The sequence below is a fragment of the Arvicola amphibius genome, chromosome 7 (genome assembly GCF_903992535.2).
Source record: "Arvicola amphibius chromosome 7, mArvAmp1.2, whole genome shotgun sequence".
NCBI classification, from domain to species: domain Eukaryota; kingdom Metazoa; phylum Chordata; class Mammalia; order Rodentia; family Cricetidae; genus Arvicola; species Arvicola amphibius.
Window position 1 is genome coordinate 108446389 of NC_052053.1, and position 18248 is coordinate 108464636.

Genomic DNA, 18248 nt, shown 5'->3' on the forward strand with positions numbered 1-18248 from the left:
TTCTCCCCCTCTGACAGTTTTTAGAGACAGGGTTTCTCTGTGTAACAGCTCTGGCTGTCCTGGAACTCATTCTGTCTACTAGGTTGGTCTTGAACTCACAGAGATCCATCTGCCTCTGTCTCCCAAGTGCTGGGATTAAAGTCAAGCACCACCACTGCCTGGCCTAATACTCCTAACATATATCTTTAAATTAATAAAATGTCAATCCGTTACGGAGAGTATCAACAAAGTTACTCAGCCTATGTTTATGTATGTGTGTGGTGTGTGCATATGTACATGAGCATGGGGATTGGCATCTGGTGTCTTTCTCATTCACGACCTTATTTTTTGAGACAGGCTCTTTCATTGGTCAAGGAGCTCCTAGTTTTAGCTTGGCTGGCTGGCCAGTACTGGAATCTCAGGGGAATCTGCCTGTCTCCCTGCCTCATTCCAACTGGGGTTGCAGATAACACTCTGGGGTCCAGCTTTTGCACTGTGTGCTCTCCCTGGGGAAGAATATTTCTCGCCCTCTGAGCATTTCTTGACTGTCTGTAGTTCTTTGTCTAGGACTGAGGCCTTGTGAGCCTTTCCCCTTCTATTTTAGCATGTTTACTGATGTGGTTCAGGTCCTGTTTAGCAGCCAAGTTGGTAAGATTCAATTTATGTAGGGTTTTTTTTTTTTTTTTGACATTTCTAGGAGACAATCTCATAGCAAGCTTCCTGTTCCCCTGGCTCTGCAATCTTTCTGAGCCCCACCCCTGCTGTGGGACAATGGTCTTGTACTTTGTAAAGATTTGTAACTTGTATTTTAATAAAATGCTGATTGGCCAATAGCCAAGCAGGAAGCAGAGGTGGGGCAACCAAGCAGGAAGTAGAAGCAGGACGATGAGAACAGGAGAATTCTGGGAAGAGAAATGCTCAGTCTACAGTCATCACCCAGACACAGAGGAAGCAAGATGAGAACACCTCATTGATAAAGGTACCAAGCTATGTGGCTAACGTAGACAAGAATAATGGGCCTATTTAAGATGTAAGGATTAGTTAATAAGAAGCCTGAGCTAATAGGTCTATAATTAATATAGACCTCTGTGTGTTTCTTTGGGACTGAATGGCTGTAGGACCGAGTGGGACAAAAATCTCAGTCAACACATCCCTTTTCCAAAAAGATCCCTGAACCTTAGCTGCGAAAACTGTGCTGTAGATGTGTCAGATGGGACTGGATTCCACAACTCTTCATTTTGATTGGTTGTGGTTTTGCTTAATGATCTTTGGCCATTGCAAAGAGAAGTTTCCTTGATGAAAAATGAGAATACTTATGTCTAGGTATAAGGATAGATATTCAGGATGCAGTTAAGTTTATGCTGCTTTATCAAAGTGGCAGTTGTAGGTTCTTCTCCAAGATCTATGATTTTACTAGGCCTGGATAGTTGTGTAGGTTTCCAGTACCAGGCATAATTTCCCTCTTATTTAGCAGTCATTTTGAGCAGTCTAATTTAAGTCCAATTAGAGAGATCTTGGTTGCTGCCAAGGTATGTGTGCCACTACTCGGCCCTTGGTGCTATTGTGCCATTCTGGTCATTGCTGTGATTCATAGGAATCATAGCTGGGTAGGACTGTTGGTTGCCTCCCTCCTTTGGTAGCTTGCATGGCCCCTTCTATTTCATAAAACTTAGACCTGAGGAAGGTGACTTTCAAGTCAGATTCAGCTCAATTACTCTGGGCACTGTGTTCAAAGTGCATGATGTCTTCAACAATAGGCACTTACCTTCCATCTCCGGGGGCAGCCAAAGGTGATAGAAATAGCCTATAATGTTTGGTAATCTCTTGGACAGTCCTGAGCAACAACACAAAAGTAGGCTTCTTTTGCCTGGTGTTGGGGTTTTGTTAGATGAGCCTTGCCAGCTCAGTTGGGAAAGTTTCACTTAAACTATCTATGTATGTATTTATACATTGATTTACATGTATTATTGCCAGGTCCAGCACAGCCCCCGGAATGGACCTGAGTGGGAAAGCAATGGAATAAAGAAAAGACAGACACATGAACACACGGAGAAACTGAGTTTCAGTGCTCTAGGCTCCTGGGTGAAGAAGCTGCTGCCCCCAGAAGCTCAGTGTGTATTATGTGGAGTTAAATAGTGAGACAGGGTTACTGCATACAATTGGACAAGGAGGCAGGATTATTACATGTATATATAAACAAGGAGGCGGGGTTGATGGTAGTCAGCCTGATCAAGGAGACAGGTTTAGCCAATGTCAGTGGGAGTCTTTATAAGGAAGCAGTCTTCAAGCCATAAATAAATACCAGGGCAAGGGGTTTAGAAAGCTATGGTCAACATTTTTGCACATATTGTCCACATCCACACATGGACCAGAAGGGAAGGAAGGCTTGGCCATTTGACTCCAAGTCTTATCCTGGTGGGGAGAGGCTTTTGCCATTTTCCCATTGGTCTGAGGCTATGGTCCTGGATATGACTGGCTCATGTCAACAACACACATTCCCTCAGGACTTCACTCACTCAGGGCTTCCTCTGCTCCCCACACTGTAGGAATTTTTAGTTAGGTAGTAGGTAGTTAGTAGTCTGATTTTAAGACTTTCAGACACCACTTGCTGCTCTCACAGAGAACCCAGGTTCAATTCCCAGCCCCACCATGTGACTCACAAACATTCATAACTCCTGTCCCAGGGGATTTAATGCCTTCATCTGCTCTCCATGGGCACCAGGTACACACATGGTGTACATACATATATGCAGGCAACACACACATAAAAATAAATATTTTTTAAACAATGTAAAGGTCTGCCGGTGGCCATGTCGGGAGCAGCAGGTGGCCACTGAAGTCCAGGAGGTCGGCCAGCCAGGAGACAAAGCTCTGAATCTCGCATAGGCAAGGCCCCAAGGGCTTTGGCTTCAGAAAGTCTGTTGCTGCTGTGACTTTACATGTTTGCTGCTGTCCTCTGGCGTGGTGTGAATGGGTGTGGGGAGATCCCCACTGCCTGTAATGTAGTGTGATGATCTCCTAGAAATAGCCCATGCTACCAGGCATTTTTCCTGTGGATTATTATGAAGATCATTTCCTCTTAAGCTGTACTGTTTAAAGTGTTGCTCCCACCCATAAAAACCCAGGCACTGCAGAGGACAGAAAATAAGAACCAGGAAATGTCACACAACTAGTTTCTCTTGTGGAACTGTATAGACTGTGGCTTAGGTTAATGATTAAGAAAACCAACTGAGTCTCAGAAGCTAAGTTAGCTCAAGTTCTTTTAATCTTCATGTTGAGAGATGTGTTCACAGACTTTGGTGTGCATCAATACTGAAACAAAGCTTTAAAAGTGACTTTAGGTTAGATTAAGATATTTTTGTTAATATTTTGGGGTGAAAACCCTAAGGAAAGAATCCAAAGTTTAAAAAGGCACATAGTTGAGTAAGGGACTCATTGAGGTCAAGGAACAAGAACAAAGCAGCCAATTATTATCAGCTGATGCGCCTTTCTTGCTAGGATTGGTCGGTGATCAAAGATGATGGATTCCTTGTGCCATTTCTGTCCTCAGCTCCCTGATATAAAGAACTGTTGACAAATGGGTTGATGATTTAAAGTAGAGTTGACTAATTGTTTTTCATATATAAAAGTTTAGATTTGTGATTCTTTTAAGATTCCTCAAAAGATCACCTTTTGAGGTAATTAATAAAGTGAATGATCCTTTCTTTGAAACCAGAAAATCCAGTCTGCCAGTAAAAGAACTGGTTGTGAAAAATACCTCAATTGCTTACACTTTTTAAATCTATAACAAATTGCTTGGATATGATGTATATGGTTTCTTGGGACAATTTTTTTTCATCTATAGTTCATAGGATGTTCAATTATATAAGGGAAATGGGAAACATGTTTTTTTACCTGTATTCATTATAATCATTCGTTTGAAAAATAGAATGTAACCACATTTTAATTTTTATATCGCCTGAAAGATTTAGTTTGGGATATATAAACTGTAAAGGAAAAATAAAGACATGAGATAACAGAGAAAGAGAGAGAGAGAGAGAGAGAGAGAGAGTTTACCCTTTTGCCGTCCCCAGAGAGTTAAGTTTTTCTCCCTCAGATAGAAAAGTCGAGAGATTAGTCAACTCCATGGCTCTCCTTCAGTCCCTGAGCTGCTAGAGGCTGGTCCTCACAGCAGCGGTAAAGACCCTAGAACAGTGGTCCCCAACCTGCCTAATGCTACAATCTTTTAATACAGTTTCTCATCTTGTGGTGGCCCTCCAACCATAATATTATTTCATAGCTACTACTTCATAACTGTACTGTTGCTGCTGTTATGAATCACAATGTAAATATTTTTGGAGACAGAGGTTTGTCAAGGGGGTTGCGACCCACAGGTTGAGAACCGCCGTCCTAGAAGATCAGCACTGCAAGGACAGGCTTCTTTACCTCATGAGAACTAAGGTCATGGTTTTCGGGGGAGGTGAAACATCTTGGTTTGTTGCCTGAGCCCATGTGTAGAGTCAGAAATACTCCACTATTAAACTTACGATGTTTTCCCAGTCCTTAAACTAATTGGCCAGCCTTGATGATACCCATGAACAATAGAAACGCTCTGCCCTGCCTGGGTCCGTAGTGTTTTGCAGGGACTGGTGAGGAGGACTATGCCCGTAGCGCTCTTCAAGCTGCTGCGTTAAGATCGGACCATCAGGTCTGCTCCAGTGTCCGCAGCTCTGAAGGTCAAAGGCAGAGGTGTCGGGGAATATTAGTTAAAGATGTGTTATGTTTGTTTATGCTGTGAACTATTTGTTTAATGATCCAAAGATGTGTTGTATTCTTTTATGTTGCATTTGCTTAACTCTGTGAAGTTGTGTTACTTTGTCTGTCTAAAACACCTGATTGGTCTAATAAAGAGCTGAATGGCCAATAGCAAGGCAGAAGAAAGGATAGGTGGGGCTTTTAGACAGAGAGGATAAATAGGAGAGATCTGGGAGGAGAAGATGAAGGATCAAGAAAAGAAGAACCAGGCTACCTAGCCAGACATGGAATAAGAAGGAAAGAAAAGATATACAGAAATAGAGAAAGATAAAAGCCCAGAAGCAAAAGGTAAATGGGATAATTTAAGTTAAGAAAAGCTGCCTAGAAACAAGCCAAGCAAAGGCTGGGCAGTCATAAAAAAAGAAAAAGTCTCTGTGTGTGATATTTGGGAGCCGGGTGATGGGCCCCCAAAGAGGAAAAAGAGCCAAAAGAATAAAAAAAAAAACCAACTGCACAGAGGCAGCTTCCCAATATGTTCTTAGGTGTTCTGACTCCATTTAGAACCAGGGGGAGCCAAGTGTGAAGCCTGTTTCAGCCCCAGGTGGCATAATGACCCTCTACATGCTGGTCAGCATCTCAGGCCTAAGCGGCCACTGCAGAACAAATAACTGCTGTGATCTGCTTAGTGACTACTAAAGCTGAGGAGCGCCTGAGCAGTTGGCATGATTAGAGAAAACACTGAGCCTGAGATGTAAGTGTTCCTATGGTAATGACTAAGGATTATTTTTATGTGCCCTGAAAACAATTTTCTTTCCAAATTCACTTAAAGTGGGGGAATATTGACAAAGGTTTCTGTCCTGTCCTATCTCGCACCTGTTCAGGCCCAAAGAAACACACAGAGGTCTACATTGGTTGGCCTATTAGCTCAGGCTTCTTATTAACTCTTATAATGTACATTAACCTATAATTCTTGTCTGTTTTAGCCACATGGCTTGGTACCTTTTATCAGCGAAGCATTCTCATCTTGCTTCCTCTGTGTCTGGATGATGACTGTAGACTGACCCTTTCCTCTTTCCAGAATTCTCCTGTTCTCGTCGTCCCACCTCTACTTCCTGCCTGGTCCTCCTGCCTGGCTGCTGGCTCCCTCTTTCTTACAAGAATCAAACTGGGGGAAATATTGCTAGCGTTGATCCTAGAATCAGCACTCAGATAAAACATCTGCATCTTATCTAACCCAATGGAGGTGGATTCTCCTAAGCATTGGGATGCTGCACATGGATGAGAAGAAAGAACAACAGCAAGGCTCATTTCCCAGGAGGGCTAACAAAGGAAGGAGAGTTGTGCTATATCACACATGATAAGAACACGGAGGCCAGCTGAAAACTCCTAATATCTACCCCTATGTACTGGTACTGTCAGCAAAAGGAAGGAAGGTTCTGCAGTCAAACTGCCAGCATTCTAACATTGACTCCACAGCCTGCAAGCTGTGTCTCCTGACTTAGCCATCCTCTCTGACTCTTATTTCTCCTCTGAAACCTCAGGACAATGTTGTCTATCATATGCTTACGCAAGGCTAATGTAAAGAGCATGTGCAAAAATATGCTTATCACAGTGCCTGTCTTGAAGTCAGTGTTCATCAGCTCTTGTACATGGTTGATGCTGTTGTCCAGGCAACAGTAATCACCATGCCTGGGCTCAGACACAGGGAAGGAGGTAGCAGTTCTGCTGTGCTTCCAAACCCCATTCTCTTTCTGTTAGTATGTGATGTTTATTATTCCCTTAAATTACCAAAATTCCCCATTCTCTGTATGCTCTCCGGGGCAGCCCTGCAAAGAAGAGACCACTGCAAGGGGCAAACTATAGGGTTTCACTGTCTTTGCAGTTAATGAAGAAACCCCATGTGCCAGGCCATCTCTCAGCTTCCCGAGAGCACCATCCTAGTTACATTTGCTATCAAAAGTTCTGCACTTGCCAGCTGAAAGAACCTTTGCTTGGCAGTCTATCCCCAGGGTCCTCTCCTGTGGCGACAGGAACAGCTTGTCTCCCTTTCAAAGTTGTTCTGGAATATTTGCTCCAGTTTCTCTCCAAACAAGCGACTCACAGCTGCAAGTCACGCTGATTTCTGGTTCACTGCCTGCCTAGGCCCAAACAGCTGGCGTACTGGGCCATGCTCTAACTACCACTGGGCCTGGCCCTGTTCCACGATCCTTGGGTACTGAACCTTGTGGAGTCCATAAAGTTAATTTTCCAAACAAACTTTATTTAACCTGATATGAACTTTGGGCGAGGTAGCTCTGGAAAAATTCACGTTGACATCCTCACTTCATTTCAAAGTATTTTCTTAATTGTCATAAATAAATGTTTACCAACCCAAACTATATTATGGATCGTAAAACCAAGTATAACATATTTCAAATGACTTAAAAAGTATACACGGCCAGTTCTCTGAAAACAATGGAATTAAACTGGAAATCAATTACAGAAAGATATTTGGAAAATTCTTAAATCATTGGAAATTAAACAGCACATGCAAAAATAATCCTTAGGTCAAATATGAACTCACAAAGGAAATTAAAAATATTTTTAACAAAAACAAAATAAGAATACAACACATTAAGATTTCCGTGATGCCTTCATAATGGTCTGGGAGTGGCATTAAAGTCATATTTCAATGGAAGAATACCTAAAAATTATGATCTAAGCTTCCATCTTTAAAAAAGCTAAAAGCAAAGCAAAACATAGCAGAAAAATTAAGGAGATAAAATCAATAATTAAAATACAGAAAACAATAAGGAAATCTCAACAAATTTGAGGGAAAGCTAATTTTTGTTATTTTTGTTTTTCTTTGTTTTGTTTTGTTTTGTTTTGTTTTGAGGCAGGGTTTCTCTGTGTAACAATTCTAGCTGTCCTGGAACTAGCTCTTGTAGACCAGGCTGGCCTTGAACTCATAGAGATCTGCCTGCCTCTGCCTTCTGAGTGTTGGGATTAAAGGTGTGCACCATCACTGCCTGGCAAGGGAAACTAGTTCTTTTAAAAGACCAAGAAAATCAGTAAACTAAGCTGATCAGAGAAAACATTTGCCAATATCAAGATTGAAACAAAGCTTGGCATGATGGCACAAGCCTGTAAAATCTTAGCGGTCTGAAAGCTGCAGCAGGAGGATCACAAATTTCAAGGTTAATCCGGGTGCCACAGTGAGACCCGGAATCCAACAAACAACAAAAAACATGAACGAGAACATCATTATAGACCTGCCAGGCAACAGTGCAATGTGATAACGCTGAACAACCAAACCTGATAAACTCATTCATGTAGGTGAAGCAGACAAATTCTTTGAACAAAAGAAACAAACAAAACTCTCAAGAAGAAATAGGATGTCCTTAATAGCCCTCTAATTTCTTAAATAGAATTCATAGTTAACAACTATTTCAACAAGGAAAACTCCAAGACTATGTGGAATTACTGCTAAATTTTACCATACACTTAAGGAATTCATGGTATTGATCAAAAGTAATTATCTCTTGAATATATAAGAACAGAAAACATTTTCCAAATCATTTGCAAATCAACTTCACTAGATAAAGAAAACTACAGGTCAATGTATCTCAAAACAAGCACATCTACCAATGGGCCAGAGAGCAGGCTCAGCAGTTAAAAGCACTTGCTGCTCTTGCAGAGGACCCAAGCTCAAGTCCCAGCACACATCCATCTCTCCAGCTCCAGGTGATCCGATGCCCTATTCTGACTTCCCTGGGGACCAAGCAGGCATGTGGTGCATATGCATACATGCAGGTAAAACACTAACACATAAAATAGAAATATATATCTCAACCAAAAACTATTACTGCTCTAACCCACAATATATCAAAATGACAGAGCATAAGAGAAGTGGGTTTATCCTAGGAGTGAAAGGTTGGTTCAACATTTCCAAATCAATACAATGCATTGTGTCAACAGACTTAATAAAGAAAAATCACATGGTCATCTCAATCGATAAATATGGGGGTGGAAGATGGTTTAGTGGTTAAAGTGCTTGCCGTGAATCATGGGGACCTGAGTTCGGATTCCTAGAAACCACATAAATGCTAGGTGATCTTGGCTGCCTCCCTGGAATTCCAGTCTTGTAAAGTGGAGCCGGGGTTCCACTGAGCAAGCCGGCTAGTGAGACTAGTCACATGCTGAGTTCTGGTTTAACTGAGAGCTCCTGCTTCAAAGAATAAGCTCAAAGAGCTACGGAAGATGATTCCTGACTTCAACCTCAGGCCTCCACATGCATTCACACACATGTAACTGCACACAAACACACACACACACACGTGTGCATACACATACCAACACCCATGAACATGGAAAAATAAATAGATGGAGAAAAGAATTTGATAAATTCAGCGTTCGTTCATGATTTAAAAACAAAAGTTTATCTAAGGAAAGAGGAATTAAAGAGAACCTCTCAACATTATGAAGTTCTCCTTGTGCTCAGCAAGCTATCCAGAACACAACAAGCATGTATTTCACAGGTTTTTGGTCTAGATATCCAGGTGTGGCCCAGGTGTGGTCCAGGTGTGGCCCAGGTGTGGCCCAGGTGGTCCTCGGGCTTGAGGTTTCACAGGTTGAGTTGAAGTTGTCAGTGGTGGTCTGGAGACACCTTCCAGCCCACTCACAGGGTTCTGACAGGATCTCTGCTCTGCGCCTTGGCCTGGTGGCTCCTTTCCTTGACTCACTCTTTCAGAGCGCTTTCTTCAGAGCAGGTGAGTGAGGGACCCAAGGTAGACGTCATCATTGCATGAGCAGCATTTTTAAGTCCTTAAAAAGAAATCATTAGCTAGGCATCCACAGGGTTTCTCAATGGCGGCTGTGTAACTAATGGGGGTGGGGGTGATGACTTGTGTAACTAATTGTGGGGAGGGTCAAGAAAAACTATGGGAAATAATGGAAGGTTTCTGAATGCATGACCACCAAGGGTGAATTCGAAATCAAACAAGGAGCAAACCTTCGGGTTTCTGAGAGCGCTCAGCCGCGATGGGTCAAGTCACTTCATTGCAGCCTTTGCTACGCACACACGGCAGGCATGTACACTTGCAACGTGAGAACCTTCCTTCTGCTCACTGTGAACCAGCATCACCCAAAACACCTGCCCTCAGATTTAGGGCTCTTGCTTGTCATGAGCACAGTGCTTTTTCTATATTATTATGAGCACAGTGCTTTTTCTGTGTTTGATAGTTTAATTATGGGAAAACAAATACTTTTAATACTTTGCTGGAATTCTTCCGCTTTTAGCTAGCCAATTAATATCTCACTAACTTGAACTGTTAGAATGTTTAGTTTTGTTTTTTGTTTTTTGTGGTTTTTTTTTAATCGCTGTTTGGATTCCTGAAATGAGTTTTATTTTTAAAATGCCATTAAGTGAATTTTGGCTTGAGATTTAGAACAAATTTCCAAGAATTTTTGAAATGGCCCTAAAATACTTCTGTTCTATAGCACATAGTTATGCAGGACACTGTCTTTATGTTGTCTGATAAAATCCAGGTATTGATCAACTCTGAAAAAATTGTTGCATCGTTAAATATTCTTTATGTAGAAATAAACAAGCATATCCATTTTGTTTTTAATAAATAATAAAATTATATAGACAGCAAAGAATTGGGGTGTGTTGTGTGTGTGGTGTGTGGGGGTGGGGTTTTTTGAGACAGGATCTCACATAGACTGGGCTGACTGGAACTGTCCATGTTGTCTAGGAAGAATGACTTTATTAGCCGGGCGGTAGTGGCGCACGCCTTTAATCCCAGCACTCGGGAGGCAGAGGCAGGCGGATCTCTGCGAGTTCGAGACCAGCCTGGTCTACAAGAGCTAGTTCCAGGACAGGCGCTAAAGCTGCAGAGAAACCCTGTCTCGAAAAAAAAAAAAAAAAAATGACTTTATTAAACTCCTGATCCTCCTGTCTTTAGCTCGCAAGTGTTGGGTTTACAAGAACATGCCACCATACCTGATTCCTGAAGGACTGTTTTAAAGCAAATTTCTTCATAATTTAATTTCAGAAAATGTTTGTAAACTTCCTTTATATACCTATATACCTGAGGTCAGGTAAAAATTTCTTATGTAAAACGTGAACGAAGTGGATAAAACTTAAGAAGGCCTGCTCCTGGGGAGGAGAGTCCACAAGGACACAACTGTCAGGAGGCAGGATCATTAAGGGCCTCTTAGAAGCTGACTACAGCAAGAATAAAATAATAATAATTAATAATAATAATAATAATAAAAAGATAACCAGCATCATGCTTACTGGTCTAAGACCATTTTTCAGCAACAATATGAAGAGTGTGGTATTGCCTCTCTTTTTGTTTGTTTGTTTGTTTTTTATTTTTCTAGACAGGGTTTCTCTGTAGCTTTGGAGCCTGTCCTGGAACTAGCTCTTGTAGACCAGGCTGACCTCAAACTCACAGAGATCCGCCTGCCTCTGCCTCCCGAGTGCTGGGATTAAAGGCGTGCGCCACCACCACCCAGCAGTCTTGCCACTCTTAATAGCACTCTGATGAACCTACCCAGTGAAAAGAGAAACAAAATCAAACTGATTAAGAAAAACTAAAATTGTCCCTATTTTGTGGCCTATACAAAAATCCCTAAGGACTTATGTAAGTCTCTCAGGTTCCTGAGGTTAGAGCACATCCAGAGGGCAAATAAGAGTCAGATTCATATTTAAACCATTAAAAATCATTAACCACCTATTTCAATGACTAAAGTCAGAGACACATGGATTCTGATACTGGAAACATTGCCAGTGGGAAGGTAAAATGGTGGAACCGCCAGAGATGAAAACATTTTGGTGGTTACTTACAAGAAATAAACTTGATAAGCAACCTAGCAGTCCTCTCCAAGCAAAATGAAAATATACGTTCATAGAAAGGACTATGCATGGCGTCTATAGAGACTTCATGCATAATCACCCCAAAGTGGAAACAATTTCAACCAGGCGTGAATAAACAAATACAGGCACATTCATACACCAGAACGCTACCCACCGATAAAAAGGAAGACACTGTGGGTCTCAGATGCATTCTGTGAAGTGAGAAGCTTATTCTCAAAAGCTGTGCAGTGTATGCTCCCATTTGTATGATATTCTAGGAAAGGCAAAGCTGTCGAGAAGACAAAAATTCAAGAATATTAATTCCCATTTGTACATGATTTCTGGGAGGGTCCCAGACCACCATTAGTCCATCCCCAGACCTCATTATACCGTACTCCCTTTGCCAGGCGACCGCCACGCCCTGCGTGCCCAGTCCCAGCTTCTTCCTGAGCTCTGTGCAGATTTGCATCGTTTCTTGGCCAGGGCTGGCCAGGGTTTCGCAGACATTTTCTCTGCTGAAGTCCTGTCTCCAGTACACACGCACCTCGGCGCCTAGCATAAGGGATGAAAGGGCTGACAGAGCGTTGAGGTTGTCTGTCCGGTGGCGCGCTACCTTCTTTCAAGAATTCTTAGATCCATCCGCTCCCACCGTCGCTGTGCTCTAGCAGGTTCGATAAGGCGGTGACTGGGGAAATCAAGGCAGGCTCTGCTCTGCACCACGCCAAGGCCCCACTGCAAGGGAGGGAAGGCCAACCTGACCCCCTCGATTGCCTCTCTCTTCTGAGGCTGCAGCACCGGGCAGGACCGACGCAGCAGGACCCCTCCAGGGGTTCCCAGGCAAGGAGGAGACACCAAGGAGTGACCGATATAAGGTATGGACCTGGCCACCGTAGCAGGAGCAAGCTTCTAGGAGGGCCCGGGTGCAGGAATCCTTCTCGCAGATGCTCCACGCAGCGCCGTCCGCGATCTAAATCCTGCGGACCTGCTGCGTGAGATCTGGGACCCTGCCAGGTGACTGCGGGAACAACAGGGCGAAGGGCGGCCCCGCCCAGCCCGGCGCGGTTCCCATGGGGATCGCGGCGGCGACTAGCCTGGCTGCAAGCGGCTGGACACGAGCTGGGCCGAGAGGCACCAGGAGTAGGGGCAGGAGGTCCCTGCGGTCCCCCGTTGCCCCGGTTGCCCGCCCGGTGTCTTCTTCCGGAGGGAAATGAGACCCGAAATTAGAACCGGGGAAACCCTTGGCCTTCGCGGTGCTCCAGCCAGCTCAAGTGTCTTAGATCGTATGAACCATAACGTTAAAAGGATAGCTTATCTTACAGCTCGCTCGTTTTAGGATGATGGCTACATCTTTAGCTCGAGGGAATGAAAACAGGCAATTGAAATTGGGTCGCCCGGCAGCCACCTGTAGGCTCCCAGTCTCGACCACGACGTGATGTCATTGCTGGGGGTGGAGTCCACACCTGGCTGGTCCTAATTCTATAACTTAGTGCCCTTGTTTTCTCTAGCTCCTGGACCAAGGTCCCTACTCGATGGGGCTCAAGTGCGGTCCGCCGACCACCTATTTCGTAAACAACGTTTAAAAATTGTACCAAAGTCCGTTCTCAAGACTTACTCCTCCGAGATGGAGAAATATGAAAAAATTGGGAAGATTGGAGAAGGCTCCTACGGGGTGGTGTTCAAGTGCAGAAACAGGGACACGGGTCAGATCGTGGCCATCAAGAGGTTTCTGGAAACTGAAGATGACCCTGTCGTAAAGAAAATCGCCCTGAGAGAAATCCGCATGCTCAAGGTAGTAGATTCGCTTTTTCTGGGTTAGATAACGCTGTCCGAAGTGGTGATGCCCCCTTCCCTCACAGCCTTGTGTCCTCAGAGTCACAAATCCGAGTCTGTGCGCAGAGAACAGGTTATGTAAGAAGTAAGCCAGGTTAAAAGGAGCGGTGTGGCAGCCCGCACTTGCAGGGAAACTGAGGCATTTCATTTCTCCCCTAGTCACTTGTCATCACGTTATCTGCAGACAGTCTTTTCGAGAGTCCCTGATATGCAGAATTTAAAACAATGCAGCTTTGCTATAGTTCTTGAGTTGTAAGCTCCTAAACTGTTTTCTATTAGTATTTTAAATCCATTTCCCTGCTTTCTTGGGCTGTGTTGGGGTATGCATGCCTCTGTATGTGTTCACATGTGTGTGGGAACATATGCTATGCATGTTTGCCTCTGTATCTCCGTGTCCTCCTAGCACACACGGTGGCACCTGCTAGACTCCCCGTAAATGTTCTTATTGAATTTGGGGGGGGGGGCTAATAAAATAAACTCTTAAGGAAAAGTAGGTGTTATGGGTCAATCGTAATTGAATGAGAGAGAATCAGTTCCCCCAAGCTGACCTCCGACTCCCATATTGCTCTGTAGCATCCATGTGTTCCACCTACCAAAATAAATAAAAATATAATCTGGAAGAGAAAGAGCGAGGTGTGTGTGAATATGACAGAGGTTGTGTTCGTAGCTGAAAACCCATGTGTCTGGGAGGTGGAACTGTACACACTGGTTTCAAAGCAGGAAGCTGCCACCACCTAAACTCAATGTTTCTCTCTTCTCTAGTCTAGGTAAGGGGTGGGAAGATTGCTGGTTTTCTGTCCCTTTCGTTCTAGCTCCTCAAAATTGTGTGATATTCCTAAATATCTAGTATGTGCTTGCTGCATATTTGGTAGCTGAGAGGGTTTGGGAAGTGAACTCATATTTTCTTCATTGATCCAGTCAATTCTTACTGAGCCTAACTGTACCTAAAAAAGTATTGTGCAAAACTGTTTCAGAAGCTCAGCTCTTGGAGGGGTGGGGGGTGGAGTAAAATTCATCCTAATCTCACTTCTGGTGTGCTGATATCCTATACTGGGCAGAGCCTGTGTCACCGTTCTTGGGTCCCCACCGCTGGCAAGAGCTCTTCGGGTGTCCTTGAGTAAAGAAAGCATGTTGGGTTTGGATTTTTTTTTTTTTTTTTGGTTTTTCGAGACAGGGTTTCCCTGTAGTTTCTAGAGCCTGTCCTGGAACTAGCTCTTGTAGACCAGGCTGGCCTCGAACTCTGGGTTTGGATTTTTAAGGGATGCAATGAAGCAGCTGGGTTTCAGGTGGGCTGGTGGGCTGAACTTAAACTTGAGTGTGGCTCTGCAGCTCTAGGGATATTAACCTGGATAGGAAATGCAGTAGCTGCTACAGGGAGACTGTAACAGGGGACTTCCTGGCACGCGGGGGGGGGGGGGGGATTGGATTGGATTCCAATGAGAAGCTGAGGCTTTTTCATAGTCCTCATGGGGTGAAGGGAAACCTCAAACTGGGACCTCAGAGCAAAGGATGAAGGAGCCTCATTGACTTCAGTCCTGATGGGAGGGCTGGCCCCAGACTACCCCATTGCAGAAGCAGAAGAATGGTAGCTTGAGGCAGGAAGTGGGATTTTGACCATCTTGCTAAGGTATCTGTCTTTCTTCTGAATTAGCCAAGATGTTTGTTTGTTGTTTGTTTGTTTTAGAGAGAGAGTTTCTCTGTGTAGCCTTGGCTGTCCTGAAACTCTCTCTATAAACCAGGCTGGCCTCTAACTCAGAGATCTACCTGCCTCTGCTTCCCAAGTGCTGGGGTTAAAGGTGTGAACCACCACTGCCCCAGACTGCCAAGATTGTTTTTTTATTGAAAGGTTGTCAGTTTTGGACTCATGGACCACTGAAGGTTCAGAAGAAACCTTTTTCTGTCTAGCAGCTGATGGAGAGTTATCAGGGCTGCTCAGAGTACTTCGCCATGCTGTTTTCTCTTTTCATTCTTTGAAACAGGGTCTTATGCTGCAGACCAGGCTAGCCTTGAGCTCCATGCTGGAGGCTGAGCCCAGGGTCTCTCACAAACCAGGCAAGTACCATACCTGTGCTGCATCCTCAGCCCAGTCAGGACTTAAGAACAACAACAGCAACAAGAACCCACTGAACTACTCTCTTAACCTACTCTTCTTAAATAATCAGATACTTTAATATTAAAAGGAAAACTAGAAAAGGCACCCTTGGTGGGAAACATGACCTTCCTAAGAGAGAGAAAACAACTGGCGGTAGAATCCAGCTTCACCTTCTGTGCTGTGCCAAGCAAGCCGTTGTGTGTGTGTGTGTGTGTGTGTGTGTGTGTGTATGCGCGCACACACGTGTGTTTTGCAGGCTCCTTTTCTTAGCTTCACTATCCACCAATGAAGCAGTGACAGCATCTGTCATGTGCACTGTAAATCCCATGACTTAATACCACATCTGGGACAATAAGATTCCCAGATCAGATCGAGTGCTGTCCCGCACAGCGGGTCTAGAGCTGGTGAAACAAACTGTCTATGCGGTTCCAGATGCCTCGGTGGGACAGTCCCTGGGATTACATATTGTAACAGGATTGAGAATTCCTCGTGTGGATCTTTCCGGACTCTGCTTCACAAAATAAAGTAAGGCCCGGAAACTGTGGCAAACTTCCCAGGGCTGTAGTTGTTTCTCTGTAAACAGATGTAACTGTGGGAGGTAATTGTCTAGCAACCAGCTGGGTGGTTTTAAAGGCGGCACCTCTTCCGTGTCTCCCTCTCAGGTGTGCAGTCCCATCAGGAAGCTGTAGCCAGGGGATTAGAATATCAAGACCTCTAGCTTGCTAAGGTTTTTACCAAAGGTTTCTCCCCCCACCCTCAACTGGAAACACTACAAATAGCATTATTTTATGCTAACCGGAGGCAGAAAGTGTGACTCTGATTTTATAAAATGATGTTGTTTTTTATAATAATATACCACTATCTAAAAAAGATGTGACCCTATGCTCACCAAGATGCTCTGTGAGAGGCAACGCTTCAATATCTTAATCTTCAATTGGAATCTTCCTAGGCTATATAATTGAACTTGTGAAAAAGAAAAGAGGGAGAAAGAAAAAGTGACTGTCTTTTTGGGTTTTTTTTGGTTTTTTTTTGATTTTTTTTTTTTTTTGAGACAGGGTTTCTTTGTGGCTTTGGAGCCTGTCCTGGAACTAGCTCTTGTAGACCAGGCTGGCCTCGAACTCACAGAGATCCACCTGCCTCTGCCTCCCAAGTGCTGGGATTAAAGGCGTGCGCCACCACCGCCCGGCTGTGACTGTCTTTTTGGAGCAGCAGGCAGCACCATTGTCTCATAAGAATTACAAAAAGCAAATAACTCCTCTAGGGACAAGTTACCATCACTCTTGTGTCAGCTCAGTGGGTCTCTTTCAAACCTCCTTTCTATCAGCGGAAGAAAAGAGTGAGTTCCATTCGGCTTGTTTTGGGGAGAGATGTTTGTGCTCAAGATAGCTGACATCAGTTTGGCACGTGTTTATAGAACCCTGCCACATCCCAGGCACTGTCCTTGGCTGCTGCCCCCATGGACTTGCGTCTTAGCAAGAGAGAGCAACAATAAACAAGTTACTATGTGGTAAAACACAAAGCAGCATCAGGCGAAAGGGCAGGAGGGTATGACATTCAAACCCTTTCTGTAACTTCCTTGTAAACATGTTACTAATTCTTAAATGTGTTAAAGACATGTTGCATGGCAGGAAGAGTGGTCATGAAAGTAGCAAGAAATTAGATTGGGGAAAGGTCTCTAGTAGTTGCAGGTGCTTTTAATCCCAGCACTCAGGAGGTGGAGGCAGGCAGATCTCTTTGAGTTCAAAGCTAGCCTGGTTCACAGAGTGAGTCCCAGGACAGCCAGGGCTACACAGAGAAAGAGAGAGAGAGAGAGAGAGAGAGAGAGAGAGAGAGAGAGAGAGAGAGAGAGAGAGAGAGAGAGAGAACTTAAATCGTAACGAGGCAAATGGCTCAGTGGGTAAAGGTGCTTGTTACATAAGTGCTAGGACCTGAGTTTGAATTTGCAGAAACCACGTTAGAAAAAAAAAGAGGCAGCTGCTTATGGAGACCAGCTATAATCCCAACAACCCCTGCAGGGAGATTGGAGTGAAGCCAAGAGAATTTCCCAAAGCTTGTGGGCCAGCTAGCCTGGTGTATACAGCAGGAAAACATATTGTCCTCTGACCTTCAAATGTGCACTGTGGCACACACAAATGAATCCCACTGCTGCTGATTCTCTGTGGGCTGAAATGGTAGCACTGTTGAGAGAGGAAGGAATCTATTCCATCCAGCCTTGATAGAACAGATGGCTCTGGGGTAGCTGGAGATCAAAGACGGGACATTGTGCTCTGGGTGTCTGGGTGACCTACCTCGGGCAGGTGGTACAGAGGGCAATAGAACAGGCCAGAGCTACTTCAGTTAAACAGCTAGAAGCCCAGCTAGGACTGAGTGACAGCTCTCCCTCTCCCCACAGACATAAAAAGTGAGCTAAAGAAGGAGAGGGTGTCACGTGTTTTCACATGGCAGGTAGGAGCTGGAGGCCCAGCAGACTTGGCTGCACTGCTAGGACTCAACGATTATCAGTAGTGAGTGTCTCAGAAGGTGGCAATTGTGTCCTGTTTTGCATATTGGTTCAGGGTGGTAAATGATTTGCCAGAACCCTCCTAGACAGGAAGCTGGAAGGCAGACACAGTTCTGCCCATCCCTAAGACCCAGACCTGCTGCCTTCACATATCAGACCCACCGGCCATGGGTCCTCAATCTGTTTTATCCTCTCTCCTGCAGGGCCTTCTCTGTGACACTTGTGGCTCCCAGGGAAGTCAGAGGGGATGAGGGTCCCTCACGGTCCTCATT

At 44.3% G+C, this 18248-nt stretch overlaps 1 protein-coding gene across 2 annotated transcripts in view; it reads left to right on the forward strand.

The window, feature by feature from the left end:
• Positions 1-12015: 12015 nt before the first annotated feature.
• Cdkl1 (cyclin dependent kinase like 1) overlaps positions 12016-18248 on the forward strand; it is a 41863-nt gene continuing 35630 nt past the window's right edge. For both annotated transcript variants that reach the window (XR_005286183.1, XM_038336468.1), the window contains exons 1-2: positions 12016-12426; positions 13060-13343. Coding sequence is in view for 1 of the 2 variants with exons in the window: in XM_038336468.1 (XP_038192396.1) it covers positions 13176-13343 (168 nt within the window). In the remaining variant the exon portion in view is untranslated. The remainder of the gene's footprint in view (positions 12427-13059; positions 13344-18248) is intronic.